Raw genomic sequence first — 22,534 nt, 5'->3', positions numbered from 1 at the left:
AATGCCAGGGGAATGGTTGGAGAGGCCTCTGGAACCTCAGGAAGCATTTTGGAGGGAGAGCCCTGCTCTTTTTCTCAAACCCCACCCCTTTAACGAAAAGAGCGGAATCTGAACTCTGTAAGCATCTTAGGGAACTGACTGCCTCCCCGGAGGTCAGATGTGGAACTGCAGGTTTTGAAGTGTTAAACAGTGTGATTCCACCTGTCGTGGGGAGTTCCCCAGGCTCAAGCTGGATCATTAAACAAAAGGCTCTGGCCAAGATAATGAAGCATAATAATAATAATAATAATAAATCATTTATACCACGCCCATCTGGCTGAGTCTCCCCAGCCACTCTGGGTGGCTCCCAATCAAATGTTAAAAACAGTACAGCATTAAATATTAAAAACTTCCCTAAGCAGGGCTGCCTTCAGGTGTCTTCTAAAAGTTTGGTAGTTATTTTTCTCTTTGACATCTGGTGGGATGGCGTTCCACAGGGCAGGTGCCACTACCGAGAAGGCCCTCAGCCTGGTTCCCTACAACCTCACTACTCACAGTGAGGGAAGCGCCAGAAGGCCCTCGGCACTGGACCTCAGTGTCCGGGCAGAACGATGGGGGTGGAGACGCTCCTTCAGGTCTACTGGACTGAGGTTGTTTAGGGTTTTCAAGGTCAGCACCAACACTTTGAATTGTGCTTGGAAACGTACTGGGAGCCAATGCAGATCTCTCAGGACCAGTGTTATATGGTCTTGGCGGCCACTCCCAATCACCAGTCTAGCTGCCGCATTCTGGATTAATTGCAGTTTCTGGGTCACCTTCAAAGGTAGCCCCACGTAGAGTGCATTGCAGTAGTCCAAGCGGGAGATAATCAGAGCATGCACCACTCTGGCCAGACAGTCTGCGGGCAGGGAGGGTCATAGCCTGCGTACCAGGTGGAGCTGGTAGACAGCCGCCCTGGACACAGAATTAACCTACGCCTCCATGGACAGTTGTGAGCACCTGGTCCTTCAGGGGCACAGTTACCCCATTCAGGACCAGGGAGTCCCCCACACTCGCCCGCCCCCTGTCCCCCAAAAACAGTACTTCTGTCTTGTCAGGATTCAACCTCAAACAGCAGTTAGGAGGCCTGATCTTTATTGTTGCAACAAGACTTCAAGCTACAAGGAGCAAAGAGAACCCCCGAAAAAAGGGTGCTTCTCCTTTTAAATTTTCCCCATACTTCCCCTCAGCTGAGCTGTGTCTGCAACATAGGCTTTGACAGCTGCAGTTCCAGGGGAGCCCTTGTTAGGGGGCGCTATTGTATAAGTATATCCTTGTTGCTGTCAAAATGGACTCTTCTGATTGGTTGTCAGTTTGACAGCTATTTGAATGATAGTTCTTGATTGGCTAGGCGTCTGGTGGATGGGGAATCATGAATGAATATTGCAGGGGTTGGCAAACTATGGCCCAGGGGCAAGATGCAGCCTGAAAGGGTCGCAAATCTGGCCCGCACAGCCATCTGAAAACCCGCCAAGCGTCTGCAGGGCAGCAAGCATCTCAGCGTGGCTTTTCAGTGGCGTGGGGACTGATTGGTGAACTCCGACATGGCCTTTCATTCATTGAGCCGCTGCCAACACGCAGCCACCCATGGCTCCCACAGCAGCGGGCGGCTGGGCAGAGAGCAATGTGGGAGGGAGCAGTGAGGGGGCCAGTGGCTTTGGCGAGCTCGTGGGGCTGGTGCTGAGGTTGCAGCTGAAGCTGGGCTTCCTCTTGCGCACGGTGCTGCTGCTCAGCTCCTTCCTGGGGGTGCTGCTGCTCTGGTCATCGCTCTCACCCCACGCTGAAGAGCCCAGCCCGGGGGGACAGGGTCCAGGAGAGACGCTGCTTCCTGGCCAAGGGAAGGCAGAGGAGGAGGCGGGGTCTCTGCACCTGGACGGATGGTGGACCTCCCCTCCACCCCGGCAGTCTCCCTTCTCCCTATCCTGCCTGCCGCCTGCCCACTTCAGAGGTGCCGGGCTGAAGCCCTCTTTCTCTCTGCCTGGGCGCCTTCCTCTTCAGCCTGGGCTGGCGGGCAGGCCAGGAGGGGGCAGCTTCAGCAGCAGCGGTGTCTGCTGTCCCTGCCCAGGCCACCCGTGGCATTTGTGAGGCCCGAGGAAGGGGGAAGGAGCAGTGAGGGGCCCAACAGGGAGTCGTGGCCGGTGAGGCGGCAGTGCTTGGGCCCTCCTCCCGCAGCAGGGACTGTAGCTGCAGGGGCTCCCGACTCTGGCTCTTTCTTCTTCCTCTCCCCCTCCCCCCCGTGGCGGTTCATTTTTTCCTCCAAAATATAGTCCGGCCCCCCAGAAGGTCTGAGGGACAGTGAACCGGCCCCCTGCTGAAAAAGTTTGAGGACGCCTGGAATATGGCACCTGGTCTACCCTTATCTGTGAGCACACCTTGGATGCAAAGGGGAAGGAAATAAAGGCAGCAGACCGGACAAAGTCTGGTGACCCCGGCCGTGGATTCCAGTAACGCACTTCTGCTCAACACATATATTTGTCAGCAAACGCAGATATTGTAGGAATATAAAGGAATAGGAATATAAAGGAGGGCAAACCTGAACAAGCACCCTCACCCCTGAAGCATTTCCCTGCTTGGAAAAGTGACTGTAACAGAGTAATGTAGGAAAGGGGTCCGTTTGGCAGCATCTAACAGCCATGACACCCAGAAACACATTGAACACCCGAGTGCTGCGAATGAACAAGAGGGAATTGTCAGTATCATTGTGCCTTCCTGGCAGGACCCTCCTGGCAAATATAATGTGCCAGGCACTTCATAACAATCCAGCCAGACATACAAGGATTTAGTATGAGTCTCATTTAGCAGAGATTCCATTGCAGGGGTGAGCCTCAGGACTCCTTCCAACTCTACAATTCTATGAGCAAGGAGGAAAGGACTACTTTTTAAAATACATTTTGGGGCTTTAGCTTAAGAGCAGGTCCAAATGTGCTCCAGCCACACTTTAACCTTTGTGTGATAATCCTGCAAGTTGCGTTTTGGAACCAGTAAGGCAACAGCCTGCCCACATGAAGCAGGATGTTGGTGGCGGCAGCAGCTTTGTCAAGAATTGATTGCATTGGCAAGATTGCTGTGCATGCAGAAGTCACACAGTGTGGTGGTGCTCAGAAGAGCTTCCAGACTTTAAGAAACATTCATGAGAAGGTTTGGGAAGAGGAGTGGGGAATTTTGCACACAGCTGATCGCAGAGAAACCCATCGGCTCACCTGGTCCTTCCATAGTCACACGCAACAGCAGCAAACAGGAAAACAAGGAATATGCTCTCGGGCAGAAAGCATCACAGTTACCTGGGCAGAAAACATTAATGGTTCTACTGCTGGGACTTATGTGGTAGCTTCATAACAGAAGCAGGGAAGGCGCAGAACAAAAATAAGTGTAAGCTTATTCAGTTCAGTCCCACGGGGGTGATGCAGGGCTCTATTTTCTCATTTCCATGTTTCCAGCAGAGGAGACCCCAAGGGTTCTTAGGATGCTTTCTCGGATCTTCTTTGTCTTTGCCCCATAGATGATGGGATTCATCATGGGCGGAATCAAGACATAGATGTTGGCAACAATAATGTGGACGCAGGGGTTGACCCTGTGGCCGAATCGGTGGGTGAGGAAGGAGAAGAATGCTGGAGTGTACGAGATCAGGATGACACAGATGTGGGAGCCACAAGTGCCCAGGGATTTGGCCCGCGCCTCCTTGGAAGGCAGCTGGAAGACTGTCCGCAGGATCAGGGTGTAGGACAGGATGATGAAGGTGAAATCCAGCCCCCCAGTCAGGAAGGCAACAGTCAAGCTGTATGCTCTGGGGGCACGGGTATCTGCACAGGTCAGTTTCACCAGCGCCATGAACTCACAGTAGGTGTGGGAGATGACATTTCCCCTGCAGTACGGGAGCCGCTTCAGCAGGAAAGGGTGGGGCAGCAGGAGCACAGCCCCCCGGATCAAAACAGCCAGCCCAATCTTGATCACAACGGTTTTGGTCAAGATGGCGGAGTGTCTCAGCGGGTTGCATATTGCCACGTAACGGTCGAAGGCCATGGCAGCGAAGAAGCCCGACTCCATGGTGGAGAAGGAATGGATCAGGAACACCTGGGCCAGGCAGGCACTGGTGTGGATGCCTCTGTCCTGAAGCCAGAATATAGCCAGGATTTTCGGTAAGGTGGTAGTCGAGACCACAAGATCTGCCACTGCCAGCATGCAGAGGAACAAGTACATGGGCTCATGGAGGCTGGGCTCCTTCTTGATGACCGCCAAGAGGAGGCAGTTCCCCAGAAGGGAGAGGATGTAGATGGAGCAGAAGGGGATGGAAATCCAGGCATGGAAGGCTTGCAGTCCCGGGATCCCAAGAAGGATGAAGGTGGAGGGGTGGAGCAGAGTCCAGTTAGCAGCTGACATGCCAGATCTAGGGACATGGGCCTGCTCACTTCTGAAACATGGTGGCCTTTCTGAAAGGAAGCAAGCGTTTAGATGTGCTAAGAACATAAGAAGAAGCTGACAAAACAGGGTCACAGCCCATCTCAAGTGGCATCCTGTTTTCACAGTGGCCAACCAGATACCAGTGGGGAACCCACAAGAAGGATTCAAGCACAAGAGCAGCGCTCTCGTCTGCCATGGTTTCCAGGAACTGGCATAGCTGTTGGTCATATGAGATGTGCCTGAACGAGGACCATCCATCCTGAGCACCAATCCATCTGTCCCTCGACACTGTCAAGGAGGTAGCGCATGACCTGGATTCTTTGCAGCATGCTGAGCAGGGAATGAGCTCAGCCAGAAGGACTTGTGCTATGTGTGTGAATCTGTGTGTGTCAAGAGCAACAAATAACCCTGGCAAGGATCCAAGCAGTGCCTCAAGCAAAAATTGAATAACTTTCCAAACAAACTTTATTTGTTTTGTTCCATTCCCAGGGTTGGAATTCCAGCAACAGAACACACAATGATAAGAAACAATTGTAAGATACACAAAACCATTCCAAACAGGAATGGTTCACTTTCTATGAAGTGGGCTAATCCTTCTCCACAATTCACTGGTAAGGTTAAGATCAGTGAGAATTAGACATGCTTGGGATCCTGTTGTTTGTTTCCAAAGTTGGGTCTTAAATCAGTTCTACATGCAGAGGCAACATTTTCTCCAGCAAGAGCAGACTCTACTATTTATCTGAGGAAAGTTTGGATTAGGAAAAGGGAGCAAAGTTCATTCAGTTTACAGTTCAACATAAACCAGCCTAATTTGCTCTTCCTGAACCACTAAGCAGTCCAAAATGCAGCTAGCCTTGAAAATCTGCACTTCTCAAAATTTGCAGCCTTTCCGCCAACACAAAAATGTGTTTATTAGGGGGAAACTGCACGCAACCAGGGGTTAATGGGAACAAGGGACAAAAACGCATTGCCTTGTGGCAAATGGCTTGCAAAAGCGTGTCGGCTGGACAAGGCTTAGGTAAGCAAAAGTGAGTCTGTGTTTCTGTGCACCCATTAAAAATAAACCACAAACTGGTGCAGAAATGGGGCAAAGGAAACATGAGACTCAAAAAAGAGAAACTGAGAGAAACCAAAATTGACACACACCTCCTCCACATTATTTTTTAAATTAAAAAAATGCATTTATTCAAAAGTTGCATTACAGCTTTGTCCACTGCCGTAACACCACAGAACAACCACTCCACTCCTCAGTCCTTAATCACCTTCATGTTGGCTCACCCAATACCCTCAAGAGGAACCCAGCTACCTTTCCCCATTTTGATCCAAGGACATTTCTGAAATTCAGTAGCAGTTGCTGGAAGCCACAGGATTCCCTGTATTTACCTGTTCCCGTGTCAGCAGCAGCAGCAGCAGCAGCTGGTAGAAGGCGAGGGCATCTCTTAGGGCTGGTCAACAGGCAACAGGCAGGATGCCCAGGAAAGGCAGAAGGCAGAAGTTGGAACTCAGAGGTTTTTATGCACCTCTTGCTCAGGGAGGAGGCAAGGTCCCAGCAGATTTGCACCATCTGCTGAGAATTGCTACGACCACACACAGATTCAGCCTGGATCTAAATGTGTGTTTAATTACCAGTTGTGCAGGAGGGTGGGGGAGCCTCCCTGAACTGCAGTGGGTGGGTGTTGAGGGTGTGAGTTGGAGCAACTCTTCTGGGGGAAGGATAAGGGGCATTCCCAGGAGTGCTTTGCTGCTCAGCACTTCAGCACAGGGTTCAGGTGATGGAACATGGCCTGTGTCAAGGATGCTCAGCAGCCCTATAGGGTTACAACAACCCTGTAAAGTAGGCCAGTGCTATCGTCTCCCCATATTGCAGCTGTGGGGGCTCCTGAGGCTGATACAGGGGCCTAGCTAGCTAAAGACACCAAATTACGCCAGGGCAGAGGCTGGAACCGGGGACCCCCAGCTACGTAGCTCATAGCACAGTCCTAACCAGGCCTCCTAAGAAGAAGTTAATCCCTTTGAATACAATGAGGCTTGCTCCTGGGTAAATGCCGGTGTCATCTGTGCTGAGCTAGACAGATCTAGCTTCCTCAGATCAGCAAAGTTCCCTGGGTTGAGAGAATGGTGCCCCCTGCTCAGGCTGGCGTGAACACACTGGCTGCCCTAGCCCACCCCTCAAGACCCAGGACCGGATTAAGCATTCAGCAAAATAAGAACATGCTCAGGGCATCAAGGGAAGGGGGCAATTCAGACATTTCCCATTCTGGATTTTTCACTTTAATGGTCACTAATTGCTCAGCTGAGCTTTCCTTTCCTCAGCTGAAATCTATGCAAAATCACAACAGAACTACTCTGCAACAAAGGCAGGCTGAGAGTCTTATCTCTCTCAAGAATAGAAGGAGATGCAACGTGGAAGAGGAGTTTTGATAATGCAATCAGAAAAAGTAGGATCCCCCCCCCAAAAAAAAATATAAAGTGGAAGTATACAAAAATAAACATTCTTTCCCATCTTACTGTAATTTTTGTTTCATTTCAAAAAATAAATGGACCACTTATAAACACCATCTCCAACTCCTTGAAAGATTCCATCAACGGTGTCTCTGAAAACTTTTACACATCACTTGGGAAGACAGGCGAACTAAGGCCAGTGTACTGGAAGAAGCAAAGATCACCTGTGTTGAAGCGATGATTCTTCAACATCAACTTCATTGGACCGGTCATGTTGTGCGGATGCCTGACGTCTTCCAAAGCAACTACTCTATTCCGAACATAAAAATGGAAAGCGTAATGCTGCTGGTCAACAAAAGGTTTAAAGACTGTCTCAAGGCAAATCTAAAAAAAAGTAGTATAAACACTGACAACTGGGAAACACTTGCCTGCGAGTGCTCCAGTTGGAGAACAGCCTTGACCAAAGGTGTCATGGGCTTTGAAGACACTCGAACTCAGGACACAAATGAGAAACGTGCCAAGAGGAAGGCACACCTGGCAAATCCACACTGCCCAGACAATGTCCCCACTGTGGAAGGACATGTGGATCCAGAATTGGCCTCCACAGTCATTTACGGACTCACTGTTAAAACTGTGTTTATGGAAGACAATCTTACTCAGCTACAAGTGATTGCCAAAGAGAAGACACTCAGGTTAAATATGAAAGTAAATAAAACTATATAACATAAAGACACCACAGTCTCCGCTGACCTTCATTTCAAGGAAACCAAAGATGGGCCAGGGATCCCTGGAGTCTCACCGCTCAGAGACTGGGGTAGTTTGCAAATAGAAACATACACACACAAGAATGTATGGCTGTGTTCCTAATACCTCTACTTACAGTCACCTCCAGTTACGTATCCTTTGGGATACGCACCTGGCAAATTCGGAAGTGTTTTTCTGGGTTTCACCGTGTGCGCATGCGCAGGAGCACTCTATGCGCTGTGCGTATGTGCAGAAGTGCGCTAGCGTGCCACGTGCGTGCACAGAAGCGGCACCTCCAGTTGCAGAAACCTTGGGATCTGACTGGAGCTCTGGAATGGATCCCATCTGCAACCGGAGGTACCATTGTACATAGCCATGTGTGAAAAACTTTTAGATACATCCATCCTCCAACCGCCTCCAGACACTCACACAGGCCCTTCACCACCTTCACTGGTTCTGATTCTAAGGAGAGGTAGAGCTGGGTATCATCTGCATACTGATTAACACCAAGTCCAAACCCCCTGATGATCTTTCCCAGCGGCTTCATATAGATGTTAAAAAGCATGGGGGAGAGGACAGAACCCTGAGGCACCCCACAAGTGAGAGCCCAGGGGTCTCATCCCCCATCACCACTTTCTGAACATGGCCCAGGAAGAAGGAGAGGAAGCACTGCATAACAGTGCCCACAGCTCCCAGCCCCTCTAGCCAGTCCAAAAGGATGTCGTGGTTGATGGCATCAAAGGTCGCTGAGAGATCCAGCAGAACTAGGAAGCAGTATTCACCTTTATCCCTAGCCTGCCAGAGATCATTGACCAGTGCAACAAAGGGAGTTTCAGTCCCATGATCAGGCCTGAATCCCAATTGGAAGGGTCTAAATGGTCCACATCATCCAGGCGTGCCTGGAGTTGTTCAGCAACCACCCACTTGATCACCTTGCCCCAAAATGAAAGATTTGAGACTAGGTGATAGTTGGCCATATTGGCTAAGTCTAAGGATGTTTTTTTAAGAAGCAGTTTAATGACCGCCTCTTTCAGGGGGCCTGGGAAGGCTCCCTCACAGAGGGAAGCATTCACCACCCCGCAGAGCCCATCGCCCAGCCCTTCCCGGCTCGCTTTTATTAGCCAGGATGGGCAAGGATCAAGGAGAGAGATGGTCGGTTTCAGTCATCCAAGCAGCTTCTCCACATCCTGGGAAGTAACAGACTGGAATAGATCCCACACAAGTTGACTAGACAGGACTCTAGCACACACACACCCCAGGCCCTGCTCCCAGGGGTTAAGTCTATCTTTTTTCGAATATGAGCGACTTTATCTGCAAAAAAAACTTAGCAAAAACATTTCAGGAGATCTTAGGGTCTTTACCAGGCCCTGATGGCAAAGGTAGTTCTGTTAGATTGTGAACCACCTGAAAAAGTCGTCTGCTGTTGTTTTCTGCAGATGCAATAGAGCCACTTGGTAGGCTTGACGTTGAGCTCTAACCCGTGTCCGGTCCAATAGAGAATGAGTTTTCTGCCACCGGCACTCTAACCGTCTCAGCGATTGCTTCATTGCCCTCAGCCCTGGGGAAAACCATGGGGCTGTCCAGGCTCCATGCAATCAGAGAGGCCGCTTCGAAGCCAGACAGTCAATACCCTTAATTAACTCTACATTCCAGCGGGACACCAGGGAATCAGCTGAAAGGCCATCAACATGGGATAAAACATCCCCAACCACTCTCTGAAAATCATTTGGATCCATTAAGTGGCGGGGGTGGGCCATCTGAATTGGTCCCACCTTCCTGCAAGGATCTGACCAATGCACTTCTTTTGTTTCAGTTTCACTTAGTGTCAGATCACCCACATCCATAGAGGTGAACCCCAGGTCTAAGGCATGTCCGCGACTATGAGTTGGGCCAAACTTATTCAGGGACAGCCCCATGGAGGCCATGCTTTCCATGAAGTCCTAAGTGGCCCCTTGTAAGGTCGTGTCGGTGTGGATGTTAAAATCTCCTAGGACAACTAATCTAGGTGTCTCCAGGAGAACATCCACCACAACCTGAAGCAGCAGGGAATCCTTGGTGTAGCGGGGAGGTTCGAACCCCAAAAGAAAACCTGTACTGCCCCTATTGCCCACCTTCCAGAACATGCACTCGGAAAACTGGGTCTTCCCAATAGGACGCCTGGTACAGACTAATGACTTCCTAAAAATCACTGCAACCCTCCCTCCCCGCCCACATGACCTGGTTTGCTGTGCATAAGAGAAACCTGGTGGACAAACAGTGGCAAGAACAGACCCATCTGCTTCATCCAACCAAGTCTCTGTTACACATGCCAGGTCAAGTCCTCCATCCACAATTAAGTCATGGATGACAGCTGTCTTGTGAGCCATTGACCTGGCATTGCACAGCAGCACTTTAAGATGTGGGTCTCCCTTGCTGATTCCAGTATCCTTCCAGTATCCACCAGACCCGGAGGCAGGGATAGTCCTCAAAGAATGACTAGACTAAACCTGCCTCCTCAGTAATGACATTAGCATAGCTCCTCCTCCTTTCTGTGATCACTGAGATTGGTTGTCGCCAGTGGAACTTGCCCCAGCCATTCTGTTGGATGGGGTCCACTCTCTGGCAGCCCTGGCCCTCTCCCTTTAAGAACCAAACACAAACTATACAATAAGTCCTAAAAACTAATTTAAAAAACAAGAACAACACACAACAACTTACATTTATACTGAAATTAAACTAATCCCCAGCCCCAACTAAACGTTTATCCCACCCCCAACAAAGGAAAAAAAACCAACACCCAGCATTTAAAGCGCCACAGATTAAAAACTCTTTTAAAAGATTTGCCCCAGCCCCAGAGTTTCTTCCAGTGAGTCTGGGCTCCCCAGGATTCACAGCAGGGCAATGTCCCTCCGGCCTCCCCGGAGTCTCTTCTGTTGAGCAGGGGGAGTCTGGTCCTCGCCCCCCAGGCCAGGTGGGAAAGGGCCTTGCAGGGAGCAGGTCTTCCTTCCAGCACTCAGGGCAGCAGCAGCAGCAGCAGACTTGGAGATTTGAAAGGATTTGAGGTGATGCATCATTGGTCTGCGTCGCATGTGTTCTGTGTTTTAAAGGTCTCTGAGATCTCTTGATGAAGGGAGGGAGATGCTCAGAGTCCAGCCAAGAGCCTCACCCCAAAAGGGTATCTGGCCAGTGGCGTAGCCGGGGGGGGGGGGAGCTGCCCCCCCCTATCCATTAAAAATGATAGAAATCTGAGGTTCTGCCAAGCGAGAGAAGGCTGAGGGGGAGGGACTCGGCTTGGCAAGGGTTAAAGGGAACTGAGCTGCCTTCCTAGAGAGGACAGGAAGCAAGGGGGGCCAGGTCCTCCAGAGCCAAGCCCCCTCCCTCTCAGTCCTTTCCTGTAAGGAAGGGGGGTGTTGCTTTGGTGTCTCTCCTGCAAGGGCTGCCTCGCTGCCCCCTCCTGGGATCTGGTGAGTCTCCTCTCTCTCTGGGATCTGGTGAGTCTCCTCTCTCTCTGGGATCTGGTGAGTCTCCTCTCTCTCTGGGATCTGGTGGGGGTCCCAGGGCTGCAGCAGGGGAGGGGGCCTGGGGGGCCTGATCTGCTCCTGCAGGGGGGGGACCCCAAATCAGGGAGGAGAGGGTCCTGCCAGGGAGGGGCCAAGTCTGCCACGCTCTCCTTCCTGCAGATCAGAGGATCCCGAAATCATTTGACCCTCCGCCCCCCCATTCAGAAAAGATCTCCCTTCTGTAAACAAAGGGGTCCCTGGGACTTTAACTCTGTGTGACGTCGCTCAGCCTCATTGCACAAGAGGGGAAACATCTGCAAATGGTTTTCCAAAGCTGGAGGAGGAGGGGGACTAGCCCCCCCCCAAAGAAACACCCCACAGGGAGGGAGGAAGTTAAGGTGGGAGAGAAAGGCCAGGGATAAAGAGAGGGATCCCAGCCCAGAGTCTGGCTGCTGCATTGGGGACCAGTTTCCCAGTGTCTCCCAGGGCAGCTCCCCACGGAGGCCACTGCAGCAATCCCCTCGCACCCAGAGCAGGGCATCCCAGGACCACATCCTCTCTCTCCCAAAGGGATTGTTGCTGGCAAAGCAGCCGGAAATGGGCGCTGCTACTCACTGAGCCTCCAGGGACCTGGGCATCAATGGCTGTGTGTGTGAGTTAAAAGAATATTAATAATAAATTACCCACCTAAGATTCAAGGGAGAAGTCTTTGGTCCCACCCACATGGCCCTCAGGGGGTTGGCCAGAAACATACCTGGCCCTCAGAGCAAAGAAAAAGGGACCCCACCCCAGGAGTCTGTCTTGAGAGCGGCAGAGAGTCCAAGTGCAATAAAAGGAGACAGAAGCAGGGGGGTGGGGATGGGGGGAGCAACTCCTGAGGACCCCCAGGTGAGGACCCCCACTAGAGCCAAGCATCCATTATTCAAAAGATACAAATGACTTCCTTGTCAGTCAGTTCTGACTTCATGCATTGACTGGAAGGCAGGAGAAACCAGGCTGATTCATCTCCCAGAAATCCCTTCAGTTGCCTCCACAATTTGCATTGCTAGAAGGCTAGAGACTTATTTCTTCTCCTCTTACTCCTCTTTTTCCCAAAAAGATAGCTCATGGTCTGGGATGCTGTACAGTCCAGCCCTGGTTCCCAGCAAGACTCGGGAAACCATTTCCCCCCCTGTCCTACAAACAATGTATTTGCTTTGTAGGATTTGCTAGAGCTTCTCATTAAGACGGACAGAACTTGGCAGAAGATCAAAGGGTTCCTTCCGATCTCTCAGAGGCTTCCTGAGAGCACAGATGGATGAGCGAGACACAGCTGGCCCTAGAGCAGGAGGAGGCCATGCCATCCAAACTGGGAGCAGTGGGGGATTCTGGGAAAACTCTGTGCAGAAGATCCTGGGTGAGGAGGACACCCTCCGCTCAGAGGTGCAGAGCCAGCAGTTGAGGCAGTTCTGCTGCCAGGAGGCCAAAGGACCCCGAGAGGTTTGCAGCCGACTCTACCACCTTTGCCACCAGTGGCTGAAGCCAGAAAGGCACACGAAAGCTGAGATGCTGGACCTGGTGATCTTGGAGCAGTTCCTGGCTGTCCTTCCACCGGAGATGGAGAGCTGGGTGAGGGAATGCGGAGCGGAGACCAGTTCCCAGGCAGTAGCCCTGGCCGAAGGTTTCCTCCTGAGTCAGGCAGAGGAGAGAAAGCAGGTGAGAGAGACGTTCCTCTGGATACTCCCAAGGGGCTCCAAACAGGACAGAGAACATCCCATAATGGTCTGTTGATGGCCCATCCTTTTTCTGGGAAGACCTCCATGGAATGAGATCTAACACCCTTTAAGTCTTTGTTATTCTTTTTCTAACATTTCTCACCATTCACTCTCTGTTTTGAATCCTTGTTTCTTTTTCAGGGAAAGGATCTCTTTGCAGAAATGGACCTGGATTCCTGTAAGTCAGAGAGGCCTCCGTTGGACACCAGAGAGAGGCCACTGGGTAAGGAGGAAGGTGGTTTTACTCCATTTGGTCACATTCTGTTGGTTTTCCAACACATCTAGGGGTTCTTTTCATCTTGTTTTGGGGGGAAACAGTTGGGAACAAGGGTCCAGAGGAGGGGAGATGAATTTCTGCACAACTAACATATGAAATGGGCACAAACATCTAAATGCTCTCAGCAGGTTAGGCTTTCTGAAAGGCCCATCTGTAGTTAGAGATGCTCTGTTTCACCTGTGAGAGAAGCAGGCACTCCTGGCGTCTTGCTTACGCTTTTTCTCTTGCAGGTGACAGAAGGATGGCAGCAAAACCTCCTGATCCGCCTTTTCATGGGGGCAGAAGGGAAGCAGCGGCTGTTGAACCAGATCAGGTCAGGGGAAGCTGTCTTGTGGGGACAGAGACCGAGGGATGGAGCAATGTCATGGGCTGGTTGGGCACAGAGGAATGGTGGGGGGAAGCAGCCGGGGAACCAGGAAGGTAAGACGGCTCTGAGCCCAAGGAGTGGAGGTAGAAGAAGGATGAGCGGTCAGAGGGAGAAGAGGGAGAAGCCTGGGAAGAGGAGGTGTCAGAAGCAGAAGAAGTAACAGGGCTTAGTGAACTGGGAGACTCTGTGGCAGAATGCAGTGCAGAATCAGAGGCAGAAGAGGAAGGAGGCGAGTGGGAAGAGGGAGGTTGAGAGGCAGAGGTGAGTCAGGAGAAGCAGGAGCCACCGGGGGCTCCCTCTCCTTCTGCTGGAAGCCCCCCTCCCTGCTTGTCTCTCAGAGCCAGGAGACGTCTGACAATGGAGGAGCAAAGGCAGACTGCACACTGTTGGATCGCTTGCCAGTAACCCCAGAAAAGAGGGGACTTGGAAAGCTGTGGGGAGCCGGAGGCCTTCACTCTCAGCAACTGCTCAGGGAATGAGCTGCTGTTCTCATTAGGTCTGAAACTCAGCCAAGTCTGCGAATATCGTGTTCTTGCTGATAAAGAGTTAAATACAGCTGTGAACTGTGGGATTTCCTGCCCAGATAACTCTGTGACACCAGCCTTCTGAATGTTTCCAGTAGGATTCATCTGTAGTTGCTGTTTTCATGGAATCCAAGAGTTTGAAGGGACCCCAAGGGTCATCAAGTCCCACCCCCTGCATTGCAGGAATCTCAGCTAGATCACCCAAGACAGATGGCCATCCAAACTAGGCTTCTTTTATTTCTAAATTGATCATTGAATGCTAAAATAGGCTTCTAAGCAGCGGACAGACAATAACAAATAATTTCCAGGATTCACCTAGCCAGCCCCATCTGCTGCAAAATGGGGCCTGCCCCCCATTCCTCCCCCTCTCCATTCCTCCATGAACCCCTTGAATTTGGCTCTAGGGCATTGGAAGGGAACCTCCCCAGAACAACTCACGAAGAGAGGAGAAAGTGGATCCTTCCATCTGGGAAACTGGAATGCTTGCGTAGGCAGAATAATATGGAAAACACAATGTGGAGTACCACCTATTTGCAGAAAGACGAATACCCATAATTAAAAGCAGAATAAAAGAATGCCATTAAAGCATTAAAATAAGTATCCAGAATTAAAATGTGCAGCAAAGCAATCCTATTGAAACAACACCACAATTAACAGGAAGGAAAGAACAGAGCATTGTGTAGAAGATCATATTTCTGCTGTCTCAGAGGAGGACATTTCCCTTTTTCTTTTAGGGTCCAGTGTGCTTTGAAGATGTTGCTGTTTGTTTCACGGATGAGGAGTGGGCGTTGCTGGATCCTGACCAGAGAACTCTGCATAAGGACGTCATGGAGGAGAATCGGGGGATCATGGCCTCTCTTGGTAAGGCTCCCTGTGGAAAATCAAAAAATGCCTCTATGTGACGAACCTCATATATTTTCACAGAGCTCAACAGCGCCCCCTCCAACACCTGGGAACCTAACACCCCCACAAGAAACCTTGAACAGCAAATTGCAGTTTTTTCTGTGAACCATTTCCCTCTAGTTCTGTCTTTTTATACCATGATTCGGCTGGTCTGAACTGCCCAGGCCATCTCAAATGCCAGCTTCAGAGTTGTTAGGAAAGATAAGCAGCCACTATCAGGTTTTCTGTTTTTATTTTTGCTCCTGTCAGTCTTGGGTTGACCAAAGAGATGACTGGAATTGGAGATGGAGGGGATGCCATGACTGGGCCAAACAAAATCCGTCCCAGAGAAGAGCCAGGCTTATTGAATCTCAGGTAGTAGTAGCAGTGATGATAATAATAGTAATAATAATAATAGTATTTTTATTTACACCCTGCCCATCTGGCTGGGTTATCCCAGGCACTCTGGGCTGCTTCCAACACATGTATAAACATGAAACATAAATAATAACAATCTGATCCCATATAAAAAGTACATTAACTTTAAAATGAACATCTTACACTAGCGGCCAAAATTGTGGATATCTTTTGTGAAAAGTGCATTTCTGAGGTTTGATGGCTCATAACACCACTTTTTGGGGAATAATATTATAAAATTATATAGCAATGGAAAGATAATTTAATGAAGAATGTAATGCAAGAAATTTTATGAGGGAGTATTTATTAGAACAACAGTCAAAAAGAAGAAACGTGAAACCTTTGGTAACCATTGGTAACCTTTAGCTTTAATTACGGCCTTACAACGCCTTCGCATGGAGTGAACCAAGTTTTTTTTTTTTTAGATCATTCCATCACTTTCTTTCATTTGCTTATTTCCCGGACCTCCTCACACCTCCCTTTTTGTATTCCAATTCAATTTGTTAGTTCAGCAAATCCTTCCCCTCTTTGTTTGTCCTAATCTTTAATCTTAAAATAATGTGTAACATTAAATTTTTAACTATTAACAACCCCTTTTTTCATTTTCCTTATAGCGTTATAGCTAAAAACCACATAACTTTTCATCCAACATCATTTTAACATTCATTAATTTTGCAATATTTCTGTAGATAGTCTTTAAATTTCTTCCAATTTTCTTCCACCAACTCTTCTCCCTGGTCGCGGATTCTGCCAGTCATTTCCGCCAGTTCCATCTAGTTCATCACCTTCATCTGCCATTCTTCCAGAGTGGGTAGATCTTGTGTCTTCCAATACTTTGCAATAAGTATTCTTGCTGCTGTCGTAGCATACATAAAGAAAGTTCTATCCTTTGGCACCAATTGGCCGACCATGCCCAGGAGAAAGGCCTCTGGTTTTTTCAGGAAAGTATATTTAAATACCTTTTTCATTTCATTATACATCATCTCCCAGAAAGCCTTAATCCTCGGGCACGTCCACCAAAGGTGAAAGAATGTACCTTCAGTTTCCTTACATTTCCAACATTTATTATCGGGCAAATGATAGATTTTTGCAAGCTTGACTGGAGTCATGTACCACCTATATATCATTTTCATAATATTCTCTCTTAAGGCATTACATGCCGTAAACTTCATACCTGTGGTCCATAACTGTTCCCAGTCAGCAAACATAATATTATGTCCAACTTCTTGTGCCCATTTAATCATAGCAGATTTCACCGTTTCATCCTGTGTGTTCCATTTCAACAGCAAATTATACATCCTTGACAAAGTCTTAGTTTTGGGATCTAACAGTTCTGTTTCCAACCAACTGTACACACATCAACACTACCAACTTTCACCAACCAACCCACACCCAACACTAACATTGACCACAGGTACAATTTGGTGAAAGGTTGCATGAGTCATTGTAGGCCGCTGACTCATGCTGACTTAGTTCTTTTAGCATTAAAGAAACAGCGGCCAAATTTTAGCCGTGACACCCCTTAATGACACAAATTCATAACACTAGCTGGGTGTTTCACGGTCGGTGTAATGCAAGTAGGATATAAATCTTCTTTGATTCTTCTACTCCCGTATTTCATGCCATCACTACCAAGCAAGGAGATTTGGGTCTCATCGCTCCAAATAACACTGTTCCATTGTTCCGCTGTCCAGTTAACATGGGTTTAATCTTTTCAACCTTTGCTTGAGAGAGAACAATGGCTTTTTCCTTAGAATTCTAGCATTTAGACCAGTCCTTGCACTCAACTTCACATTACATTGCGCCATGTCATCTTGTATACACCCAAATGATTTTCTTCTGTCACGTGGGCACAGTCTCTCCATTCTTCGATCATCACTTGCTGTTGTGCACCTTTTCCCGCCTTTACCAGTCTGGTTTTGGAGTGAATGAGTTTCTTCTTTTTTTAAAATAATTTTTATAAACAGGCCAATCACATCACATTAATTCCAAATAACAATAATTCCAAATTACATAGCCAATTTTTTAAAAAATTTTGTTGGGGGTACACATGCGTCAAGCTCCGAAAGGGATCCGATCATCTCTCTTGCTGCTGCTTTAATTACACAGTTCTGTCAAAATAATATTCACAGTTCTGTTCAATCTTCTCTTTGTTGTTTTCCTCAACTTCTTGTTGTTATCTCCTTTCTTTGTGATCTCTGATAATCTCCACAAGCGGGTTGAAGACAAACATCGTTATTTCCTGTGTGGATTTTACACTCATCCAAGAGCCATAAAAGTAGACAGACGCCATTTCAACACCTCTGTACAAAACATTCCGACAGTCTGTCCTGATCTCCCCAGGCCTGCCGCTCATAAATTTTCTCAGGGGGCCCTGCTAGGCCGAACCCACACTCCAACATAGTAACAGCCATAGTCCTCCTCCCCCTGGATTCCTGCGGGCGAGCCTGCCATGATAAATCTCTTTTTATAACTGCGTCACAAAGGACTTACTTTCGTTTCCCGATGCTCCCATAAGCCACGTCCTTGCATAGTAACTAATTTCCACACAGTTCTCATTTCTCCTGCTTGTGATCAGTAATTGCAACGATTCTTTTTTTTTGGGGGGGGGATTATTGGATACTCACATAAGACAAAAAAAGAAAAGTTTTTCTCCCCCCTCCTTTTCAGTCTTGCTCCGACATACCAATCCTTTGATGAATCTTCTTCTTGATTTATTCCTCTTCTTGATTTATTATTAAGTCCAGCCCGTCGCTCCTCTTCCCAGAGATCCCTTTAGTTAGCAGTCCTTATTCCTGATCATCGCTTGAAGTATGTGCGTTTGCTTCTGTTCTGATTGTTTATTTTGAGCTCCTGCAACTAGCTGCGCAGATCAGAGATAGTGTCAAGGAGCGCTGACCCACACGAGGCCTTTTGTGCCTAGTGCCCTCACCCCCTATCGAATCTGGGGGTGAATTATGGGCACAGCAGGCAAGGCAGCATTCCCCATTCCCTTGGGGTAACGAGGGATAACAGCATACTCCCATAACAGCTTCTTAATTACCTCGTGTGAGCCGGAGAGATGGTATTGTTGGCCATCTTCCGATGCGCCCCCTAGCGCCCCCCCCCCCGTGAATGAGTTTCTTATACCTCTTCAAAAATATAGAAAGGCCAGCTTTGGTTAAGTTTTCCCCAATCTTTCTTCTAATTTCTTCATAACTGTAGCCTTGTTCACTTAAAAGTATTAGTTTACATCTCTTTCTGGGTAACCAGTCAACTCTTTGTGCCATTTTTAAAATTTTATTATGTTCTGCAAACTCACTAAATGAAAGAACACGAAGAAACCAGCCAACTTGATAGCAATCAAATAAGACACTGACAAAAGTCAACCTAAGCAAGTAGTGCTTCTGCTTCCTATTTCTGGTTATTTGACTACAATTTTTGATAGAATACAGCTAATTGTACTTTGTTGCATTATGTTCTTGCTCAAATTATTTTTCCACTGATATATGATTTTATGATATTATTCCAAAACAAGTGGTGTTATAAGCCATTAAAGCTCTGGAATACACTATTTCCAAAAAGGTTTCCACAATTTTGGCCACTACTGTATATCAAACAAAGCAACATTCAACAACTCATCAGAATCTAATAATAAATATGTTGGTTACTGACAAACAACAAAGGTAATAAACACACACTGAACTCCCTTCCGTTCTTCTTTATTCGTTCCTGAGGCTCTAATCCCTTTTTTTCTCCATTGCAGATTGTGATGAATTGGAAATTGAGAACAAAGGTGACCACAACAAAATCCCCAGAAAGGAGAAGCCACATAAAAATTTGGAGTGTGGAGAAAGCTGCAGTCAGAGCTCCCATTCTACTTCCCATCAAAGAAATCTCATTGGAAAGAAACCCTGTCAGTGCGTTGAATGTGGAAAGAGCTTCAGGAAGAGATCTGACCTCACTTCCCATCAAAGAATTCATACAGGGGAGAAACCCTATCAGTGTGTGGAATGTGGAAAGAGCTTCACTAATAGCTCTGATCTCACTTGCCATCAACGAATTCATACAGGGGAGAAACCCTATCAGTGTGTGGAATGTGGAAAGAGCTTCAGTAAGAGCTGCAATCTAACTTCCCATCAAAGAATTCATACAGGGGAGAAACCCTATCAGTGTATGAAATGTGGAAAGAGCTTCAGTAAGAGCTGCAATCTCACTTCCCATCAAAGAATTCATACAGGGGAGAAATCATTTCAGTGTGTGGAATGTGGAAAGAGCTTCAGTACCAGCCACAATCTCACTTCCCATCAAAGAATTCATACAGGGGAGAAATCCTATCAATGTGTGGAATGTGGAAAGAGCTTCAGTCACAGCCACAATCTCACTTCCCATCAAAGAATTCATGCAGGGGAGAAACCCTATCACTGTGTGGAATGTGGAAAGAGCTTCAGTCACAGCCACAATCTCACTTCCCATCAAAGAATTCATACAGGGGAGAAACCCTATCAGTGTGTGGTATGTGGAAAGAGCTTCACTCATAGCTCCTCTCTAACTTCCCACCAGAGAATTCATACAGGGGAGAAACCCTATCAGTGTGTGGTATGTGGAAAGAGCTTCACTCATAGCTCCTCTCTAAATTCCCACCAGAGAATTCATACAGGGGAGAAACCCTATCAGTGTGTGGAATGTGGAAAGAGCTTCACTTATAGCTCCTCTCTCACCTTGCATGAAAGAATTCATACAGGGGAGAAACCCTATCAGTGTATGAAATGTGGAAAGAGCTTCAGTAAGAGCTCTAATCTCAATTCCCATCAAAGAATTCATTCTAAGGTCAGAAAAACCCTTCATTATAGACTTCCGGTTGGCTCGCCCGATTATGGCGGACAGGAGTTCCTTCGCAGAAAGGGCACCAGTGCTTTGAAGACAGGGGAGAGTCGCTAGAGCGCAGTGGCGCCCCGAAAAACCCTCAGATCAAGCGTTCTGAGGACCTGGAGTTCGTGCAGGTGCCGGGAATGACTCCCCTGCTCCATGTAAGCTCTAAAAAAGAGGGCCGAGTGAGAGCGGGGTTGGAGACGGTGGCACTAGGGAAACAATTCGCTTCCTTCAGCGCGCGAAGCCCTGAGTCCTGCGATCGTGAGCGGCCAATTCCTCCAAGGGGAAAAAATTTTTTTGGACTATCCCTCTTGGAAATCGTGAGTAAAACGATTTCATTTGGAACTTTGAATTGGGAAGGAAAGGGATTTAAAAACAGAGGTTGATCCCTTTCACTGACGTAAAAACGAAAGCAGCTAACATTACCAAAAGCCACAACTTTAGTCTCATCTTTTAGTCTCATCTTTTAGAAACTTTCAAGTCTTTCCTATATCCCCCTTTCTAGCAGAGGGAATAAAAATACCATTCAAGACTTGAGGAGTGACTTTTCTGAACTGAAAGAAGACTTGAAGACAGTGAGGTCCAACATTACCCCACATGAGGAAAGAATTACACAACTGGAAACGGTAAAAATTCGGGATTTAGAGACTGTCCAGCAGCAGGCGTTAAATTTGATTGCGTTTTTGGAATTAAAGGAGAAGGAGGCTCATCTGAGACTGAGGGGAGTGGTCCAGAAGGAACAGGATAACTTGAAGGGTTGGCTCATTGAGGAATTTTCAACTTACTGGGAGATCTCAAAAGAAGAATTGAATTTGTGGATTGATAAAGCATATAGATTTGGTCCTAAAAAGGATTCTAAAATCACACATGACTGTATGGTGATTTTTAAAACAAAGGAACAAAGAGGCATGATATTGGGACATCACTATAAAAAAAGTTTAAAGATAGATGGGAAAGCGGTGATCTTGTTCAAAGAGGTCCCACGACATTTTTTATCTTTGAGAAGTAATTATTCAGATCTGGCAACTGCCCTAAGGAAGAAAAATATCTTCTTCAGGTGAGAATTCCCAGAGGGTCTTTCCTTCAAATTTCAAGGGAGGAAACAGAGAATCAGAACTGTAGGAGAGAAGGAGAGATTTCTTTAGAAAAACGCAAAAGAGCTCAGTTTGGAAAGTTCCCCTTCTCTGGCTGTAGGGGCTGAAGGACCCTAAAAAATTAAGATGTCTTTAAGAATTTACTCCTGGAATGTTAATGGCTTAAATTCCCTGGAAAAAAGAGGCCGAGTTTTCCATACCTTGGCAAGAAACAATCTGGATATAATTTGTTTACAAGAAACCCATGTTACTAGACTACATAGAAAAAATTTACAGAATAAAAAACTCAGACAGGACTTTATTTCATCAGACAAGGTAAAAAAAAGAGGAGTGGTGTTTTATATTAAAGAAAAATGGAACCCCAAGCTTTTGTTAAGGACGAGGAAGGGAGATACATTGTGGTTGAAATTACAGCACAAGGCGACAAATATCTTTTATTGGGAATTTATGCACCAAATAATGGAAAAGTGGACTTTTTTAGGAACTTGGACTTGAAGCTCAATGAATATTTGGATTACAAAACAATATTGATGGGAGATTTGAATGGAGTAGTCTCCACATTAATGGACAAATCACAAGAACAAAAAGTACAAAATGCAGGCAGATTTCCAAAACTGTTTTTTGAGATGGTGGATAAATATGACCTGTCAGATATATGGAGACTACGAAATCCGACTGAGAAAGATTACACATTTTTCTCAAATTCCTCCCAAACATTTTCAAGAACCTATTATTTATGGATTACCAGAGATTTAACTCCAAGGGTATCAAAAATTCAAATATGTCATAGGACATGCTCTGATCATAATGTAGTGTTATTGGAAATGAAATTGTATCTGCAGGGTTCCTTCAGATGGAGGATGAATGATGGGTTGTTGAGGAACGATTTGGTGGTGGGAAAGGCCCAAAAGACTCTAAAAGATTACTTTGAATTAAATATAAATACAGAGGTAGAAGCAAGAGTCATTTGGGATGCTAGTAAAGCTGTTATGGGAGGTTTCCTCATACAACCAAATGCTATAAAGAAAAAGATACAAAATGAAAAAAGGAAAAAATTCTTTCTCAAATAAAAGAGAAAGAAAAGAATTTAAGATCAAAGCCTAAAAGCCAACAGATACAAAAAGACATTAAAGCTTTGCAGACTCAATTTTCTCAAATTATAAATCAAGAAATAGAATGGAAAATAAAATTAATGAAACAGAGAAATTTTGAATCTGCAAATAAATGTGGAATATTGCTGGCTTGGCAATTAAAAAAGAGACAGAAACAAAACACGATCACAAATAT

At 47.0% G+C, this 22,534-nt stretch overlaps 3 protein-coding genes across 16 annotated transcripts in view; 1 reads left to right on the top strand and 2 right to left on the bottom strand.

Annotated features, from left to right (window-relative positions):
* Nucleotides 1–22,534, bottom strand: part of LOC310760712 (uncharacterized protein) — a gene marked incomplete at its 3' end in the record, with an annotated part of 296,144 nt that overhangs the window by 92,097 nt on the left and 181,513 nt on the right. The gene's annotated exons all lie outside the window — the stretch shown is intronic.
* Nucleotides 1–22,534, top strand: part of LOC310760737 (uncharacterized protein) — a 305,377-nt gene that overhangs the window by 255,094 nt on the left and 27,749 nt on the right. The window contains exons 1-6 of one of the 8 annotated variants that reach the window (XM_083609853.1): nt 10,870–11,045; nt 12,284–12,776; nt 12,977–13,058; nt 13,343–13,425; nt 14,738–14,864; nt 19,048–20,582. The exons of 4 other annotated variants lie outside the window; for them this stretch is intronic. In XM_083609853.1, coding sequence (XP_083465979.1) covers nt 12,375–12,776; nt 12,977–13,058; nt 13,343–13,425; nt 14,738–14,864; nt 19,048–20,222 — 1,869 coding nt within the window. In that variant the 5' untranslated portion in view covers nt 10,870–11,045; nt 12,284–12,374 and the 3' untranslated portion in view covers nt 20,223–20,582. Of the gene's footprint in view, nt 1–10,869; nt 11,073–12,283; nt 12,777–12,976; nt 13,059–13,342; nt 13,426–14,737; nt 14,865–19,047; nt 20,583–22,534 lie in introns of those variants that run through there. 3 more of the 8 variants (XM_083609854.1, XM_083609851.1, XM_083609852.1) reach the window with 3 other exon arrangements.
* Nucleotides 1,036–10,861, bottom strand: LOC310760826 (olfactory receptor 52P1-like). Of its 2 annotated transcripts, none has more exons than XM_083610023.1 (2): nt 10,474–10,861; nt 1,036–7,166 (listed from the first exon to the last, which is right to left on the bottom strand). In XM_083610023.1, exon 2 carries the CDS (start codon nt 4,672–4,674, stop codon nt 3,430–3,432), a length of 1,245 nt encoding a protein of 414 aa, XP_083466149.1. In that variant the 5' UTR covers nt 4,675–7,166; nt 10,474–10,861; the 3' UTR covers nt 1,036–3,429. The 2 variants fall into 2 exon arrangements, with proteins under 2 accessions (XP_083466149.1, XP_083466150.1); XM_083610024.1 differs by lacking the exon at nt 10,474–10,861 and adding an exon at nt 9,172–10,204 and having other exon boundaries at nt 1,036–5,993.

This window comes from Podarcis filfolensis, assembly GCF_964270895.1.
Source record: "Podarcis filfolensis genome assembly, chromosome: 4".
In the NCBI taxonomy this organism is placed as follows: Eukaryota; Metazoa; Chordata; class Lepidosauria; order Squamata; family Lacertidae; genus Podarcis; species Podarcis filfolensis.
Note: the sequence above shows the minus strand (reverse complement) of the source record. Positions and strands in the feature narration are given on the sequence as shown.